This window comes from Spermophilus citellus, assembly GCF_964194105.1.
Source record: "Spermophilus citellus genome assembly, chromosome: 13".
Classification (NCBI taxonomy): domain Eukaryota; kingdom Metazoa; phylum Chordata; class Mammalia; order Rodentia; family Sciuridae; genus Spermophilus; species Spermophilus citellus.
Window position 1 is genome coordinate 96378393 of NC_138193.1, and position 20684 is coordinate 96399076.

General features: G+C 36.7%; 1 protein-coding gene across 1 annotated transcript in view; it reads right to left on the reverse strand.

Moving 5' to 3' along the window:
• Positions 1 to 20684, reverse strand: part of RAB10 (RAB10, member RAS oncogene family) — a 101937-nt gene that overhangs the window by 8808 nt on the left and 72445 nt on the right. The window contains exon 3 of the mRNA XM_081264104.1: positions 5241 to 5379. Within this exon, the coding sequence (XP_081120230.1) occupies positions 5241 to 5379 (139 nt within the window). The remainder of the gene's footprint in view (positions 1 to 5240; positions 5380 to 20684) is intronic.

Here is a 20684-nt window from a genome sequence, read left to right on the forward strand (position 1 = left end):
CGATGAAACTCAGTGGCAGAGCATGTGCTCAGTGAGGCACTGGGTTCAATCCCCAACACACACACACACACACACACACACACACACACATACACAAACTCACTCTCTCTCTCTCTCACTAAATCAAGACTGTGTGGTATTGGCATAAAGGCAAACATACACACTAATAGCTTTGGCACAACAAAGTATCCATCAAGGCAGTGAAAAGACAACCAGTAAAAGGAGAAAATATTTGCAAATCATACATTTGATAAGAGATTAGTATTTAAAAAACTCAACAACAAAAACCAACCCGATTAAAAAAATAAGCAAAGCTGGGCACAGTGGCAACACCTGCAATCCCAGCAGTTTGATAGTCTGAGGCAGGAGGACTGCGAGTTCAAAGTCAGCCTTAGCAACTTAGTGAGGCACTAAGCAACTTGGCAAGATCCTCTGTCACTAAATAAAATACAAAAAACAGCTGAGAATGTGGCTCAGTAGTTAAGTGCCCCTAGGTTCATTCTGCAGTAGCAAATAAAATAAAATAAAACAAAACAAAATAAGCAAAAAACCTGCACAGATATTTCTTCAAAAAAGATAAACAGCTTGAAGTGGTGGTATTATGTCTGTAATCCCAGAGACTTGGGAGGCCTAGGAAAGGAGGATTGCAAGTTGAAGGCCAGCCTCAGAAATTTAGTAAGCCCCTGCTCAACTTAGTGAGACCCTGTCTGAAAATAAAACATAAAAAGGGCTCTGGAGGGGCTGGGATTGTGGCTCAGCTGTAGAGCTCTCCCCTAGCACGGGCAGGACCCGGGTTCGATCCTCAGCACCACATAAAAATAAAAAGGCATTGTGTTGTGTCCATCTACACCTAAAAAAAAAAAAAAATATATATATATATATATATATATATATATATATATATTCCCCCCCCCCCCTAAAAAAAGGGCTCTGGATGTGGCTCAGTGGTAAAGCACTTCTGGGTTTAATCCCAAGTACAGGGGGGCGGTGGGGGGATAAGGCTGAGGTTGTGGCTCAGTGGTAAAGCACTTGCCTAGCATGTGTGAGGCACTGGGTTCAATTCCCAGTACCACATATAAATAAATCAATAAAATAAAGGTCCATCAATGTCTAAAACAAAATTAAAGAAAAAAAATGAACAATAAGCACATGAAAAGAGGCTTAAGAGGCTTAATATCAATAATCATTAGGCAAACGCAAACCAAAACCACAATGAGATGCCACTTAGTACAGTATTTAAAAAGAACAACAGAAATGAAGTGTTAATAATTTAAAAAAAGAAAGAAAAGAAAAAAGAAAACAAGTGGTGACAGGGATGTGGAGAAATTAAAATCTATATTTATTCTTTTTAAAAAACATATTTAGATGTTAAAAATATATATTTTAAAAATTATATTTTAGATATAGAATCACCAAATGATCCAGCAATTCCACGTCTAGGTATATAACCAAAAGAATTTAAAGCAGGGACCAAAGCAGAGATGTGTACACCAATGTTCATAGTAGGATTATTCACAAAAGTGAAAGAGTAGAAATGATCCAAGTATCCAAAGATGAATGAATAAACAAAATGTGACACACACACCACATACAATGGAATATTGAATTCTGACACATATCACAATATAGATGAACCTTCAAGGCTTTATGGTAAATAAAATTAACTGGTTACAAAAGAATAAATGCTGTAGGACTCCACTTATATGAAGTACCTGTAATAGCTGAGGCAGAAAAGAGAATGACAGGGGCTGAGAGAAAGGGGAAACAGGAGTTATTGTTTAATAGATATCAGTTTAGGAAGATGAAAAAATTCTAGAGAAGATGTTGATAGCTGAACAACAGTAAAATCTATTGTTAATACCAATGAACTTGTTACCAAAAAATGATCATATATATCAACCACAATAAAAGTAGGTTGTGTGGTTGGTTGTTTTTATGGTTCTGAGGATTGAAGGTAGGGCCTTGTACATGTAAGCATGTGGTCTACCGTTGAGCTCTGTTCCCAGGCCTAAAAAAAGTGTTTAAAAACAAAAAAACACCAAATGACTGCAGTTCAGTTACTTCATAACATAAAACAGCATATCTAAGGTTAGAAAGAAATTAATAATACAAAATATTATAAAGAAACGATCTAGGGATTCTATGTGCAATGTGCTAAAATTGTTAAGAGGCACTCTTCATTTGGAATCTGTGGATGTACTTCAGGGGCTTCAAGAATTCTAAATAAACATATCACCAAAAATTAGACCTTAGAGCCCAAAACTGTCAACGTCAGTCCCAGAGCAGCACCATTCCATAAAAGACAGTGGTGATCACATCGTGGGATCAGGGTGAGTTTCCTTCAGGTTTTAGCGCAAATTAAAATGGACTAGCCTATGCCCAGACTTGCGGTACAAGTTCCTTTTCAACCACTTATTTATTAGCCTTGCTTCCTGATGGGGTTAGGAACCTCTTACCCAAAGAGGGCATGGGGGGAAAGTTCAAATTAAGTCCAATTCAGTTGTCATTAAAACCATTAGCAATGATCTGGAAGACTTCTAAACCATTCCTTTCTCTTTAGAATTGGTGCATATACTTTTCCCCCCTCAGACAGGAAATTTGGAATTGCATTTGTACTGACTCACGGTAGGCTGTACTTATTGTTTTTTTTTTTTTTTTTTTTTTAATTCACAATACCTTTATTTCACTCATTTATTTTTTACATGGTGCTGAGGATCAAACCCAGGGTCCTGCGCGTACAAAACGAGTGTTCTATCGCTGAGCCACAACCTCAGCCCCCCCCCATACTTATTGTTAAAAATTTCACTAGGAAGTTAAAAAGCTTCTGTTGCATTAATGGTGTTCATTCTTAGTATGACTAGCAACCTATATAAGCAAGGCACTGAATTTTATATAACATGTTATATGACTTAGCTAGATGTTGTAATTATCAGAAATTCTTTTCAAAGTATTATATTTTAGTAATAGAACTTACTTATTAGTTATTGGCTCCTTAACTACTTTTTTTGGTACTGGGGGGTTGAACCCAGGGGCACTTTATCACTGAGCCACATCCCCGGGCTTTTTTATTTACTTATTTTTAGCTTGAGAAAGGGTTTCACTAAAGGGCTGACCTTGAACTTGCCATCCTATTACCTTAGTCTCCTATGTCACTGGGATTATAGGTGTGTGCCAGCATGCCCATCCCCATCTTTTTAAAAAAGGTTATGTTTTCAAATTCAGAAATGAAAAACTATTAACATTATCCAAGAAAGATATATTTCTGAGTTCATTAAATAATAACACATTCCTACTAGTCTAGGAAACTAAGTATTTTCTTGGCTCATATTTTTTCCCCAAAATATTATTGTTCCTTTTACATAGTAAAAAAAGAGATCTGTAGTGGGGCTAAGAAAAAACCTAAGGGGCTGGGATTGTGGCTCAGCGGTGGAGCGCCCGTCTAGCATGGGCGGGACCCAGGTTCTATCCTCAGCACCACATAAAATTAAAGGCATTGTGCTGTGTCCATCTACACCTAAAAAAATAAAAATAAAAAAATAAAAAAAACAATAAAAAAGAAAAAACATAAAAAACAGCTGGAATATTCTTCTCTAAATAACAAACACAAGAACTTAAAAGTTCAAAACAGCACTGAACAAACCTTTACAGCTAAGATTACAGCAATACTAATGCATCAAGCACCGTGAGGTTAATGTAGGCTTCACTGCCAAACTGGGAACCATATCATTCAGACTATACAGGACTTTTTTCATACATTTCTTATGCCAATAAGCATTTAAATCTTTTTCATTGAAATGCACAAAACCTATACAATCATTTCAGGCAAAACCACACAAAGACAAATTGGTAGATGCACCACATAGACACATCCACAGAGACATGTTTATGAGGAGTACAAACATGTCTATTCATATATATTACACAACCAGACTATAACTAGCTTAAAAATCAACTTATTTCCTAAGATAATAATACAAAGAGACGAGTTTAGATATCAGGGGGTCTCTCAATTTCAGTACAACTGACAATCTGGGCCAGATAATTCAAGAGGTTTGTTCTGTCCATTGTAGGATGTTTAGCAGCATCCCTGGCTTCTACCTATTCGATTCAAGTAACATTCTTCTTGTGCCCCAGTTGTGGCAGCCAAAAATATTTCCACATATCATCAAGTGTTCTCTTAAAGGTAAAACTGCCCCTAGTTTGAATAGAAAACACTGTCCATCGCTATTAAATACATTAGAGGTGCCAAGTAATTTCAAAGGATATTTAAATTCAGTAATTAACCATGAAAACATTAAAAAAAACAAGGTATGTTTACAAACATAAACCTCAAAGTTGTTTTAATATGCAAATAGTAACAAGACCCTGTCAAAAAAATTTTTAAAGCATATGTTATAAAAATTGGAGCTAAAACATGAAACTAAGTTTCCTAAGGAGTTGTCTAAAGCTGAGGCCTTTAGTCCAAAGCACCTCTTTGTGAACATCTCTATAGCCAAAGTAGTTATGGTAATTGAGAATTCAGTCCAAGTGTGCTTTAAAGAGTTATTTATAGTGAAATTCAAATGCTAGGAGGCAGCAATAATTCCAAAAAGAAGCCATCTAAGCTGTAGAATGAACAGATATGCTTTTATAAATTTACTAGGTATCTTCACATGCAATGAAATGGCATTATTTTCTATAAGATTTTCACAGTATTAGTACTCTGTGTATTTTTAAATGCCTAGAAACAATATAACATTTCCACAACTTAAAAGTAATTTTTAAAATTGCTAGGGCTGGGAATCTAGTTCAGTGGCAGAGAACTTTGCCTGGCATACATGAAGCCTGGGATTGATCCCCACTATTACCAAAAAAAAAAAATTGAAGCCAGGTATGGTGGCACATGCTTGTAATTCCAGCTGCTCAGAAAGATGAGGCTGGAGGATGCAAGTTTGACACCAGATGGGCAACTTAGCAAGACAGTATTAAAAGGTTTAAAAACAAACAAACAAAAAAAAGTGCTAAAGTGCCCCTGGGTTTAATATCCCCAGTACTGAGAGAAGTGTGGGGGGGTAATCACTGGAAAAATTTTCATTCAGAGACAAGCATTGTAGAACAGCACTGGCTGTTTCTATTCGGGGCCATCTTATAAGATAGCTGAACAGTTTCTGGATAAACTAGTAATTTTGCCTTGGATGGGGTTTTAGATAGAATGGCCAAAAGTTTAAGATGGAAGCATTTATACGATTTCTAGGTCTTACCTCATCTATGTTTCTAAGCCATTTGCTGATGTTTTCAAAACTTTTACCATTGGTGATGTCATATACTAGCATGATACCCATTGCTCCTCTGTAGTAGGAGGTTGTGATGGTGTGAAATCGCTCCTGGCCTGCTGTATCCCTGAAATAAACAGTCAATAATTTTATTAAGCATTTTGATATTACTACATTACAGATAAAGGACAAACAGTAGAATAGTTTGGTAAAATAGAGATTAAAATACTCTATCTAGTAAGGCACAATTGAATGTGCTTGTAGTCCTAGCTACTCTGGAGTCCGGGAGGCAGGAAGATGGCTGGAGTCCAGAAGTCTGAGAGAGCAGCCTGGGCACAGGGAAACCCCCTGCTCAAAACGAAACACACACACACAAAAAACAGAAACAAGCAACCAAGCAAAAAAAAAAAAAAAAAAAAAAAAAAAAAAAAAAAATCCTGAAAATCCATGATCTACCACAAAGCCAAAACAGAACAAACACTCATTTAAGTCTTAATTGGCAAACAATATGGTTCTTCATATATATATATATATTTATAAACACCTTTTAGTTGAAGGAAGTTAACGAGTTAACCATAGTGAATGAAAATCTAGAAGGGAAAACAGTAGAAAGAGATAAATAAAACTCTGGAAGTTATTTAATATATACCAGCAAGCACCATAAAAATTCTTGGAATTCCATCTTATTTAACCATTTACTTTTATAATGTAACACAAAAGCATGTGGAATTTTAGGAACATTTAAGGACAACATTTTAGGACATTTAGGATCATTTACAAAAATTTGTAAAGATAACTTCATTTATAAATAGTGAAAGATATAGGTAAATAGCATTTTCATTATTATTTAATGCCTTCATGTCAAAGGTTTAATATATGTTTTGCTCCAGTTATGATGCCCTCTCATTTTCATTACCAAATTCTTTCTCTTCTATGGATCATCATTCTTACCACCAACCACTCTTCATCACTGAGCCACCTCTCCAGTCCTTTTTATTTGAGACATGGAATTGTTAAATTGCTGAGGATGGCCTCAAACTTGTGATCCTCCTGCCTCAGCCTGCTGAGTGGGATTACAGGTATGCATCAGAATGCCCAGCAGTCTTTTTTTTAAAACCAAAAATAAACTCTACCCACAACTCCACATCTCTCCCACTAACAATTTCTCTGTTCTTTCCAACTAACATTTTTTTTAACTTTAATTTTAAAATATAATCATAGTCTTAGAGGAAGTTATAAAAGTAGTAGAGAAAGGTCCTGAGCATCTTACCCAGCTTTTCCCAATGGATTATATATATATACATATATATACACACACACACACACACACACATATAAAATAATATTTTAAATATATGACAGCAGAATGCATTACAATTCTTATTACACATATAGAGCACAATTTATTGTATCTCTGGTTGTACACATAGTATATTCACCCCAATAATAATATTTTATAAAATCCTAGCAGAATACCAAAACCAGGAAATTAACACTAGTACAATCTACAGAATTATTCGGACTTTGTTTTTTTTTTCTTCACTATGAACTTACTTGTGTATGTGTGCATACATAGTTCTCTGCAATTTTATCAAGCAGAGAACTGCAAATCATCACCACTCCCACAGTCCCTGAACTAGGGCCAATTACCAGTTTTTCATGTCTAAAATGTTATCATTCTTCAGAATGTTATATAAATAGAAATGACACAGTATGCTACCTTTTGAAATTGGCATTTATCATTTTCAGCATAATATCCTAGAGATCCTATCCAAGTTGTTCATGTAATATGAGTGTGTCACATTTAATTGCTGAGCAGTATTCTGTGGTGTAGATATGCCACAATTCATTTAATTATTTCCCAATGTAAAGACACTTGAGTTGTTTCCAGTTCTTGGCAATTACAAATAAAGTTCTATGAACATTCATGTACAGATTTCTGGTTGGACATGTTTTCATTTCCCTGAGATAAATATCCAGGAATGTTATTTTTGAGCCACATCTTTTTTTTTTAAAATATTTTTATTAGTTGTTGATGGACCTTTATTTTATTTATTTATTTATTTATTTATATGTGGTGCTGAGAATCGAACCCAGTGCCTCACACAAACTAGGCAAGTGCTCTACCACTGAGCCACATCTCCAGCCCCGAGTCACATCTTAAGTGTGTATAATCATTAAACTTTTCCAGAGTAGCTGCTATGTACTACCTTCACTAGCGAAGTATGAGATATAGTTTCTCTATATCCTCAGGAGCATTTGATGTTGGCATTATTTTTGCTTTTGTTACTTAGTTGTTTTCATCAGGTACATGCAAACAATGATAACTCATCATTATTTTATTTGTTATTTCTTTATGGCTAAGATGTTGAATATTTTTTCATGTGCTTAATTACTTGTCATTCATATATCCTCTGTTTCTTTTCTTTTGCCCATTTTCTGAAAGATGGGTTTTTGTTGTTGTTATTTCTGTGGTGATGGGAGTGAAATCTAGGGCCTTGCACGTGTTAGGCAAGTACTCCACCACTGAGCTACACTCCCATCCTTTTTAAAATTTTGAGACAGAGTATGGTTAGATTGCCCAGGCTGGCCTTGAACTTGCAATCCTCCTGCCTCAGCCCAGAGTAGCTGGGATTACACCCGGCTGCTTGTTTGCCTTTTTACTGGTGATTTTTCAAAGTTCTTTTCATATATAAGCCATTTGTTAGATATGTAGTTTCTCCAGGTCTGTAACTAGTCTTTTTATTCTTCTGAACAGGTATTTTGATGATGCTCAATTTACTGATTTTTAAAAATGAATCAAGTTTTTAATGTCATGTCTAAGAACTCTTTCTTCATCTAGTCTTTGTTAAAAATATTTTTTAGTTGTCAATGGACCTTTATTTTATTTATTTATATATATGCGGTGCTGAGAATCAAACCTAGTGCCTCACACGTGCTAGGCAAGTGCTCTACCACTGAGACACAACCCCAGACCTCTCTTAGTCTTATTTCCAAAAGATTTCTCACATTTGTATCTAAAAGTCTAAGGTTTATTAAATAGAGCACATATTTTGATTTAACTTCAATACAAAGCGGTTTCACACCATACTTCTGCACCTTTGCCAAAAATCTAGAGCCCTAGTTTAGTCTAATTTTGGGTTCTTTATTCTGTTGCAATGCCTACTGTGTCCATGCCTTCCCCCCTTACCATGTTTTGGTTTTCTGTAGCTAAATAAAATGTTTTAAAGCCAGATGAATGATTTTCCTCACTCATTTTACTTTGTCAAAATTGTTTTAGCCTATGCTACTCTTTCCATACAATTTTTAAGATAAGCTTGTCAACATTTACAATAAAAGCTTCACAGTGTTGATTACTGAACCCAGGGACTTTTGCATGCTAGGCAAATGTCATCACTCAGTTATACCCTCAGTTCTCCAGCAACTTTCTAGAATACTTGTAGCTGCTGCTTCCCCATACTCATTCCTTTGCCCTTGGCTAAGCACATGCTCTGTGCACTGAGAGCTGTATCCCCAGGCCCCCTCAATCAACTTTAAACAAACTCCTCTTACTAAATACCCTACACCAAGACTGCTCTTCAAAAAGTCTCCAATATCTTTCTGCTTGACAAATCCAAGAGTTACTAAGTATGATTCCACATAGTTGACCTCTTTTTCTTCTCAAAACACTTTATACTCATGACTTTCGAGAAACACATTTTTGTTCTCTGTTCTGTTACTGGCTGCTCCTTTTCAGAATTTTTGGCTGGCATTCTAAGATTCTGAGATGTAAGGCTCACATAGTAGACGAATAATTTTCTTTAAACATGTTTGATCACATCATTTTTCTGCTTAAAAACTTCAAAAAGTGAAGTTGGATCTCTACCTCTTACCACATAAAAAAATCAACTTAAAACATATTCTAAACTGGGCATGGTGGCACATGCTTATAATCCCAGCAATTTAGGAGGAAGATCACAAGCTTGAGACCTGTCTTGGCAACTTAGTGAGACCCTATCTCAAAATTAAAGAAGGGTAAAGCATCCCTGGGTTCAATCTTCAATATCCACCCACCCCCACAAAAAAAAACCCTGACATAATTTAAGATCTAAATGCAAAAGCTAAAGCTATTAAAACTCTTAGAAGAAAACAAAGGGAGAATATTTATTCATGATTTTGAATCTAACAACTGTTTCTTAGATATGTCAAAGTAAAAAAAAAAAAAGGAGCTTCAGCAAATTAAAAATCTGTACTTCAATGGACACTATTACCAAGAAAATAAAGACAATTCATAAAATAGAAGAAAATGTTTACAATATTTGATAAGGGACATATATGCAGATATGCAGAAAATTTTTACAGTTCAACAAAAGAACAAATGAGAAAAGTTAAAAATGAGTAAAGGAAACCAGGTGTGGTGGCACATGCCTGTAATCCCAGTGAGTGGGGAGGCTGAGGCAGGAGGATCGCAAGTTCAAAGCCAGCCTCAGCAATTTAAAGAAGCCGTAAGAAATTCAGCAAGATACTGTCTTTAAATAAAATATTAAAAGGGCTATAGCCCAGTGGTTAAGTGCCTCTGGGTTCAATCCCAGGTACATCCCCCCCAAAAAAGGCAAAGGAGGCCAGGCACAGTGGCGCACGCCTGTAATCCCAGGTAATCAAGAAACTGAGGGGGGCCACAAATTGGAGGCCAGAAATTTAGAAGGACCCTGTCCTAATAATAAAAAGAATCAGAGGTAGAGTGCTTGCCTAGAATGTGAAAGGCCCAGGGTTCAATCCCCAGTAAGAAAGAAAAAAAAAAAAAAAAAAAAAAGGAAAGAAAGAATAGACATTTCTCCAAAAAAAGATATATGAATATCCAGTAAACATATAAGATGTTAACATCATTAGTCTTAAGTTAAAAAGCAAATAAAAACTACAATGAAATACCACTTCAGTTAGTCTAAGATGGCTATAAACAACAGTAACACATTAGTAAGGACGGACAGAACTTAGTACCCTTATATATTACTGGTGACAATGTAGAATGATGCAGTCATCATGGAAGTCTGGCATTTACTCAAAACATAAACGAAACTACCATACAATACAGCAATTTTTGGTTCTAAGTATAACGAAAGAAATAAAACCATGTTCACACAAAAACTTATATATGAATATTCACAGCAACATAATTTCTAACAAAATATAGAAACAACCCATGTCTGTCAACTGATAAAGGCCCAACATGTACAAAGCCCTATATGTGACCCACAGCATCAAAAAAATTAAAAAAAATAAAATTAAGTACTGATACAAAGGCAATATGGACTAACCTTGACAACATTATGCTAAGTGATAGTAGTCAGTCACAAAAAATCATACAATATGTTTTCATGTGTAAAAGATGACCAAAATAGGAAAATCTATACAGACAAAAAGTAGACCAATAGGTACCCTGACAAAGAGATTGGGAGAACTGAGTGTGAAAGGTATAAGGTTTCTTTTCTGGGGTGATAAAATTGTTATGATGGTTGCATAACCTTACAAATAAACCGAAACCCACTGAATTATACATTGTAAATGGGTAAATTATGTGCATGTGAAGAATCCATTACAAGCCAACAAACTAAAAATATAACAGGCTTAAAAACAAAAAACTTGAGCTGGGGATGTGGCTCAAGCGGTAGCACGCTCGCCTGGCATGCGCAGGGCGTTGGGTTCGTCCTCAGCACCACATAAAAATAAAATAAAGAAGTTGTGTCCACCAAAAACTAAAAAATAAATATTAAAAAAATTCTCTCCCAATCTCTTAAAAAAAAAACAACTTCTAATGACAACACGGCAACACATTATGAGTAGAATCAATTACAAACTCCTCACTCCAGGGTTTATAAGTCCATATAGAATCTATACCTTTCTTCAGCTCCCTTTATCTTGGGCATCCTTTACCCCAACCATAAGAGCTACATTTTTTCCCTAAATACATAAGCTTGTATTTTTGCCTTTATTCCCCCCGTTGGTGCTGGTAACTGAACCCAGGGTCTTGCATTTTGCTTAACCACTGAGCTATACCCTCAGCTTTCTACACAAGCTGTTCCCACTGCCTGTACATGACAGGCTCCTGCCCATCTTTCACATTTTAAATGGACTTAATGCATTTCATTTACCAATTTTACTCATCAACTCAAATATTCAGTGTCTATGTGATAAGCATTATGTAAAGATACAAGCATGAGTTCAAGTTTATCCTTAGATTCCACCCCTTTTGGCTGTGTGGTCTTGAAGGTACTTAAAAGCCTTTCATTAGGAAGCATATTTTCCATAAAAATAGACAAAGAGGCAATAATGCCATTATATGAGACTCAAAATTTAATTCTGTGTTTTAAAGATGTCCTAATAAGTTACCTCTGCACATGTTTTATTGCATTAAGAGTTCTCTAATGGGGCTGGGGTTGCAGCCCAGTGGTAGAGCGCTTGCCTAGCATGTGCAAGGCCGTGGGTTCGATCCTCAGCACCCCATAATAAATAAATAAAATAAAGGTATTGTGGGGGAAAAAAGAGTTTTCTAACCTGTAATCCCAATGAACTGGGAGGCTGAGGCAGGAGGATCTCAAGATTTGTTTGAAATATTTTTTTTAGTTGTAGATGAACACAATATTTTTATTATTTATTTTTATGTGGTGCTGAGGATTGAACCCAGTACCTCATACATGTGAGGCAAGCACTCTACCATTGAGCTACAGCCCCAGCCCAAGGAGGATCTCAAGTTTGAGGCCAGCTTCAACAATTTAGCAGGACCCTGTCCCAAAACAAAACACAAAGCAGGGCATGGTGGTGGATTTCTGATATAATCCCAACACCACCGGAGTCTGAGCTAGGAGGATGGTGAGTTCAAAGCCAGCCTCAGCAAAAGCAAGGCACTAAGCAACTCAGTGAGACCCTATCTCTAAATAAAATAGAGGGAGAAAGACAAAGCCTATATGCACATGCTATAGATCTTGGAGAGTATCAAAATTGGGGATATCCTCAAGAATGAAGTTTTAAAAATTAGCCAGTCAAAAGCAGAACCCCTGTCCAGTGGACCAGGGCTGGGGAATGTGGCTCAGTGGGCAAGTGCCCCTGAGTTCAACTGGTCCAACCCACCCCCAAAAAGGAAAGAAAGCACCAAGGCTGGGGATGTGGCAGTGGTAAAGGGTCCCTGGGTTCAACCTCCAGTACCAAATAAATAAATAAATAAATAGTGCTCTAAAGTTAATACTTATCTGTGCCTAAGCTTCACAGGGAAAGCCCAGGCTTTGTGTGCAGTCTATTTCAGTAATAAAGGTAAGAAAATTGTTTTCATTTAGCCAAATGAAAGACCTGGCTGTACTTCTCCATATTCCTAAGAAAATGTCAGCTGTCACATGCTCATTTCATCTCAAAATATATGGGTCTACTCTTTAAGACAAACAGAAATCCCACTGATTCATTCTACAAGTATTTGTTGAGCATATATTATATGCCAGACACTATTCTAGGCAATGAAGATAAAGCAGTAAACAAAACAAAAATTGCTGCCTTAATGTTATTTATTCTATTGCAAGTAGACAACAAATTAAAAACATGGAATATCAGAGGATGATTGATAAATGCCAATAAGACAAAAATATAGCAAGAAAAGAAAAAAGTTTTCTTTGCGTAAACACCAAATGGCTGATGATGCCAGTGCTGTGGAAGACCCTAGAGGAAATGAGTGGGTAAGTGGAGTCTCAATTCCGAGGCTTTAGCCTCAGTAAGCAGGCTGAGACTGCAGCTAAGGCCACAGAACTCAGAGGAAAGGTCAAGGACAAGGAGTTCCCAGTGACTAAACCTGAGTCAAGGATATGAAGACCATGTCAAGATCAAGTCCTTGGTGGAAAGCTATCACTTTTCCCCATCCACCAAGAGTCTTGAGATTATTCACTTTTTCCTGCGGATATCCTCAAGAATGGGGTTTTAAAAATTATGCTAGTCAAAAGCAGACCCAAACTGGCCAGTAGACTAGGTTTCAAGGTTTTTGTCACCATCAAGGACCTGGGACAGGGCTGGGGCTGTAGCTCAGTGGTAGAGCACACGCCTCACACATGTGAGGCACTGGGTTTAATCCTCAGCACCACATAAAAAATAAAAATATTGTGTCCAACTACAACTAAAAAAACATAGAAAAAAAAAAAGGTCCTGGGACATAGTTGAGGAATAAGTTAAGCAGGTCAACACAAGAGACTAATATGAGATGAGACAGATGTGGAAGTGAAACAGGGAATGCTAACTGTATAGGCTTCTGCAAAGACTCGGCTCTTCCTCAGAGAGAGATGGGAAGTCTATAGAGGGTTTTGTGAAAACAAATATATTAATGTCTTTGCGTGTGTGTGTGGTGGAGGATTTACCTGGGATTGAACCCAGGGTGCTTAACCACTGGGCCACATCCCCAGCCCTTTTTTATATTTTATTTAGAGACAGGGTCTCACTAAGTTGCTGAGGCTTTGAACTCATGATCTTCCTGCCTCAGCTTTCCAGGGTTGCTGGGATTAGAGGCAAACATGCACCACAGCACCTGGCTTTAAGGTCTAAATCTGGTTTTAAAACATCATTCTGTGGAGGATAGGGATGTAGCTCAGTATTAGGGTCCTAGGTTTGGTCCCAGTATCACTCACTCAAACACAGCCATTTTGTGTGCTATGCTGAAAATGTGTGTGGGGCCATGGGTATGCAGAAGCATAGTTAGGATATAATATATTATTTATCCAAAAAACTGAGAAGAGAAATGTCACTTCAAAAAATTAAACATCTCAGAAGCATGCTATCAATTCTTCTAGGTATGACTCTTAAATCAGATTAAGCCACCAAGAGACTCACATTCACACTTACATGTCTATGTTTGTATTTGCATATTTATATGCAAACCACAATTTTTATCCCATTAACTTTTTTATTTTGTCTGCTTATTACAACAAACAGTTTTTACTGATTGTTTGGGCTGGGTTGTAGCTCAGTGGTAGAGTAATTGCCGAGTATGTGTAAGGCATGGGGCTGATTCTCAGTACCCTATATATATAAAAAAAAAGTCCATTTATAACTATAACTATGTATAACTATAATATATATATATATATATATATATATATATATATATATATATTTTTTTTTTTTTTTTAAGTGGGGGCTCTGGTTGTGGCTCAGCGGTAGAGCGTTTGACTAGCACGTGCGAGGACCTGGGTTCAATCCTCAGCATCACATTAAAAAAAAAAGATATTATGTCCACCTATAACTAAAAATAAAATATTAAGTGCCTTAAATCAAGTGTGATAGTAGGTGCAGTAGCACGCACCTGTAATCCCAGTGGCTCAGGAGGAGGTGGCAGGAGTACTAGGGAAGCAGAGACAGGAGGGTGGCAAGTTCAAGGTCAGCCTCAGCAATTTAGTGAGAACTTATCTCAAAAAAAAAAAAAGTTAAAAGGTCGGGGGGATGTGGCTCAGTAGTAAAATGCTCCTGGGTTAAATCTTCATCACACACACACACAAAAAAAAAACCAAAACAAAACCAGGTGTTGTGGTGCACACCTGTAATCCCAGTGACTCAGGAGGCTGAGACAGGAGGATCCCAAGTTCGAGGCCGGTCTCTACAACTTAACATGACCCTCAGCAACTTAGCAATAACCTTTCTCAAAATAAAAAATAAAAAGGACTGTGGATGTAGCTCAATGGCAAAGTGCTCCTGGTTCAATCTCCAATATATATTCATATATAAGTAGAATCTGATAAAACAAAGGTCAGTTTCATCACAGTAGAAATAACTTAGTTCTTTCTGAACTGGTTTTAAAAAAATATACATATAAATCAATAATTCTTATCTTCCCCTCCCCAATTATGAGGGGGGGGGCGTAAAATCTCCTACTTAAAATGCAGGCTGGAAGTATACTTATCTAAGATAATTCCAGTAGTGTCTAACAGCTGTAGTGTAGGAAGCATAAGAAACATTTTAATTATTTAGAGGAATCTTCCATAGCACTCTATGAACACCACCCCCAACACTTTCTGGCTATTATAGGCTTCCTTTTTGCCATTCATCACATTATACAATAAGCAAAATTATAAATACACTTCAGAGTCAAATCTATGACTGAATTCTACACTAAGAAAGAACTCACTTTAAAAGAAGCTACTTCTATTTAGCTAAACTTCTATCAACAGCACTTAAAGAAGGGCTTTTATATTAAAATGCTGGTTAGTTATAAAATACAACATAAAAGATGTTGAAACATTAATGACCCCTCCAAAAGAAAGGTAATCACTACTTTGTGTTAAAAAGTATGTTTCTTTTGATCCATGGCATATTACTCCCTCAGTTCTTTTGAGTTTTGTCTCCTTTATCTTCCAGAATCTCTTATACCTAGTTATCTTCCCTCTTTTTATTTATGATCCATGTGTTAGACATTTTTAGCTTTATGTATCCTATTTCATCTGTACTTTTTCAACATCTGCCCCACAACATGGCCTGGAATCCTTCATCTCAAAATTATCCTTTCCCTCAGTCCTGCCTGGATTCTCACTATACCAGTCCCTACCAACTGTTAAGGCTATCAACAATCTATTTCAAACCAAGGAATAGGGTCCTTGCCTCTCTCTTAGCTAATTGGCAACTTCTTGCCCAGGGCTAAAAATAGCCACAGATGTTTGTTCATTGGTCAAATTATTTTTAGGTTGGCATACACACTTATGTCGAAGTCTAATCCAATCAAGTAAGCAAAAGCAGGTGCTGAATATCTAAAGAGTAAACATTATACATATTCACAATTTCTTTATGTCACCATAATACAGATCTCTAAGCTTGTTTTCAAAACTATTTAGTTTTTCTGGCTCTTACATGTTGTGAAATATTCTCTTTTTCAGTGACATGTTATAAAAGGAGTGATGTGTTCCTGGGAATTAAAATGCTTATTTTCTTAATTGCCGAAGTCCCATAAGTGGGGTCAGTGAAGCTGCTCTCATTGACAGTTATTTTTAGCTAAGCACTGATAGTGTTAGAATAGTCCCGAGGCAATATCAATCTGCTCTTCAAAGTAGAGACCCCATATTCCATAACTTTTTAAAAAATATTTTTAGTTATGCATGGACCCAATATCTTTATTTTGTTTATTTATTTTTATGTGGTGCTGAGGATCGAACCCAATGCCTCCCATGAGCAAGGCAAGTGATCTACCACTGAGCCACAATCCTAGCCCATATATTCCATAATTTTGTGTATGTGTTTTTTCAAATTGTATACTTTTTTTGAGTTGTTGATGGACCCTCATTTTATTTAATATGTGGTGCTGAGAATCAAACCCAGTGCTCACTCTCACACATGCTAGGCAAATGCTCTACCACTGAGCCAACCCCAGCCCTGTGTGTGTGTGTTTTATTTTTATTTTTTTGTAACACAATGAAGTTATTACTTACTTTATAAATTAGGATGTCAAATTTCACATGTTGAGTATTATTTTACAAGATTTGGATTTCCTCAAAGAACTATAATTTCTCTATGCCCCAAATATCTTTGAGCTTAAATTATGCTTACCTTCATCCAAAATATAATAGTGTATTTTTTTCTTTTGTTTCTTTTTCTTTCTTTCTTTCTTTTTTTTTTTTTTTTTTTTTTTTTGAAAAATAAAAAGCTTGGGCTGGGAATGTGGCTCAGGCGGTAGCGCGCTCGCCTGACATGTGTGCGGCCTGGGTTCGATCCTCAGCACCACATACCAACAAAGATGTTGTGTCCGCCGAGAACTAAAAAATAAAATATTAAAAAAAAAAAAAAAAGCTTGCCCTATCAGAGATTACACCAGTAGGGGCAGGAAAAAAATAAGTAATTATAAACTGATAAAATGCTAACAAGGTAAACAGGGAGGAGTGACAGAAAATGGAGTAAGAGATTAGGACGGTCAGTGAGACTCTCGCTATAGAAGTGATGCTTAAGGTGAGAAATGAAGTATGAACAGAAACTAACCAAAGTCATTCAGCCAACAAATATTCACTAAATATCTGTATTTGTCTAGCTCTGCTCTAGGTGATGGGGATATAAGCATAGAATAGACAGATGGGATCCCCAACCTTAAAAAACTTACATTCTAGTAGGAGAATACTAGCAAACACATTTTAAATATAGTAATTTCAGATACTGAAAACTACTATGACAAAAATAAACTAAACTAAATGGGATAGTACCTGGAAGGAGTAAGTTACTACTCACAAGCCTTTCTGAGGGTAATGCTGAATTGAAATCTAAATGAGAGAAGGCCTCTGAATGATGAGAAGCATTCTACGCCGAAATAACAGTCAAAGTACAAAGGTCCTGAAATGGGAACATACTTGACACGCTCAAGGTAGCACAAAAAGCCATAGTGGCTAGAGCAAAATAGTGAATGATGAGTAAAAGTCTAGCTATGAGCAGGGGATGAGGGTTGGGAAGGTCCACAAGGCATAGAAATTGGGAGAGAAAAAAAAAAAAAAAACTTGTCATTTTTATGAAACTAAAAGAAAACCAGTTGGGGCTGAAAACTATACACAAGGGAAAGTAACTGGCACAAAAAGATGAAGCCAGAAAGGTGGGTGGTAAGGAATTTAGATTTAGACCTTGGACTTTCATTTAAATGCAAAGTCAAAGAGACTATAAACGGGGGGGGGGGGGGGGGGGGGGGGGGGGGGGATCAGAAACATGATCAGATTTATATTTGAAAAAAGGTCACTTTGATTGTTATGTGGAAAGAGATTAGAAGAAGGCAAAGGGAAAGAACCTGTTAAGCCTACTAGAAGAGGTAATCATGGCATGAAGTAGAGAGGTAACATTAGAGATGGAAAACCATATATGGATTCTAGATGCTTTGGAGAGAGAAACAATAAATAGGGCTTCATAATTAATTGGATGTGGGGACTAAGGAAATAAGAGTCACAGATGAATATCAAGTATCTGGTACCTTAGGTAAATGGTTAATTCTACAAAACAAAACTACTGGTTTAGGATGACTATGTAAATGTAAAATCTGCTACTTGTACAACATACATTGATAGTGACATTCTTTTTTTTTTTTAATACTTATTTTTTAGGTGTAGATGGACACAACACAATGCCTTTATTTTTATGTGGTGCTGAGGATCAAAACCGGGTCGTGCCCGTGCTAGGCGAGCGCTCTACCACTGAGCCACAATCCCAGCCCGGACAGATATTCTTGATGGGTCACCCATTCAAAACTAAAAACAAAGAGCTGGTAGACTTGAAGTTATTTACTATGGTGATTTTCTTGGCAGGACCACTCACCATGGAAAAATCTAACAATATAGGTATATTGTGGTGAAAACTGTAGATCTGGGATTTTAAAAGACACAGCTCTTCTCCGTTGGTCAAAAAGCTATTTTGGCCTAGATACAAATGCCCAGGCCAAGGGAAACACATTTCTATCTTTACACAACAGACAGGTTGGGAGACTTCTGTTTGGAAAGAAAGCAAGACAAGAAGATAATTCAAAGAAAGAAGAAGAAAAAGACATAAGCTCTAGCACAGACTAAAGGAAATTTTCAAGATTAATATTCAGTTACAGAACAGGCATTTTCATGATGGAACAAAAATCAAAACATATGTATCTGAATTAGGGAAATAAAAAAACCACCATGCTTTCTAGTAACAACGAGAAGCAAAGCACTAAGGGTAAGGACAAAATTTTAAATTTCAAAGTATTTTAAGTTGTGAGTAATGGAGCTTTTCATGCTAAAAGCCTTCTTGAATTACCATAGGTAGCTCTAAGATCCCTTATCTTGGATTCTTTCTCCTTGGAATGTAAGCATGCACAATGTTTTGTCTCAGGAATTATTAAAAATGTCTAGCTGGGGAGGCTGCAGTTGTAGCTCAGTGGTAGAGTGCTTGCCTACCGTTTGTGAGGCACTGGGTTTGATCCTCAGCACTACATAAAGATAAATAAAATAAAGATAAAAAAAAAAAAGAAAATACTTAAAAAGTCTAGCTGGGTGAAGTAGTGCAGACCTCTAATCTTTACAACTTGGGAGATTATGGCTGGAGGATCACAAGTTCAAGGCCAGACTGGGTGACTCAGCAAGCCCCTGTTTAAAAAGCCAGGCATGGTGGTGCACACCTTGTAATACCAGCAACTAGGGAAGCTGAGACAGGGGGATCATGAGTTCAAAGCCAGCCTCAGTAATTTAGTGAGGCCCTAAGCAATCCAGTGAGACCCTGTTTCTAAATACAGTATAAAAAAGGGCTGGGCGGCTAGGGCTATACTTCAGTAGTAGAGTGCTTGCCTGGCACATGTGAGGCACTGGGTTACCCTTGGCATCACATATAAAAATAAAGTAAATTAAGGTATTGTATACATCTACTACTAAAAAAAGTTAAAAAGAAAAAAGGGCAGGGGATGTGGTTGGGCACCTCTGGGTTCAATCCCTGGTGGGAGGGAGGGAGGGAGGGAGGAAGGAAGGAAAGAAAACAAACAGAAAGGGTGGGGGATGTAGCTCAGTGGTAGAGCCCCTATTTAACATGTTTGAGGCTCTAGGTTCAATTCCTAGCACTATGAAACAAAAAAGTCTAAAGCTTTAAATTAGAAATATTATACTTGGGCTGGGGATGTGGCTCAAGCGGTAGCGTGCTCGCCTGGCATGCATGCGGCCCGGGTTCGATCCTCAGCACCACATACAAACAAAGATGTTGTGTCTGCTGAGAACTGAAAAATAAATATTAAAAAAATTCATTCTCTCTCTCTCCCTCTCCCCTCTTTCTTAAAAAAAAAAAAAGAAAGAAATATTATACTTAATAAGCTGTGCTTGCATATTAAGCAGTACAGTAGAAATCTTTTATATATTAATCTTGAAGGCCATACTGGAGGACTTACTGTTCCTAAAGGCCACCTTTAAAGGAAGATACTTCTTTTTTAAAAGAAGGGCTAGCTGTTTGTTACTGTTTACTTGCAAAAGTTACATAAAAACTAAAAAGAAAAAGGGGGAGAAATATATAAATCTACAAGATCAAGGAACAGAAGAGAAAGTCTGTAGAAGGTACGTGGATGGGGGAAAATGAGGTCAGAGTTAGGACAAAAGTTTTACATATTCTACAAAGCAAAATATATATGAAAAAACTGCTCTATGAACTTTCATTTCAGTTGTATACATAAGTACATTTATACCAAGGCACATGAGTATTTAATAGTTTAATAACCCGAATACAAATAATATCCACTAAAAAATACTACTAAATTTAGTCCATGAGTCCAGGAGTGGTGGCCCTTGCCTGCAATCCAAAATTACTTAGGAGGCTGAAGCAGGAGGATGGCAAGTTTAAGGCCAGCCTGAACTATTTAGAGAGATTCTGTCTCAATTTATTTTAAAATATTTATTTTTTAGTTTTAGTTGGACACAATACCTTTATTTTATTTATTTTTATGTGTGCTAAGGATTGAATCCAGGGCCTCGCACC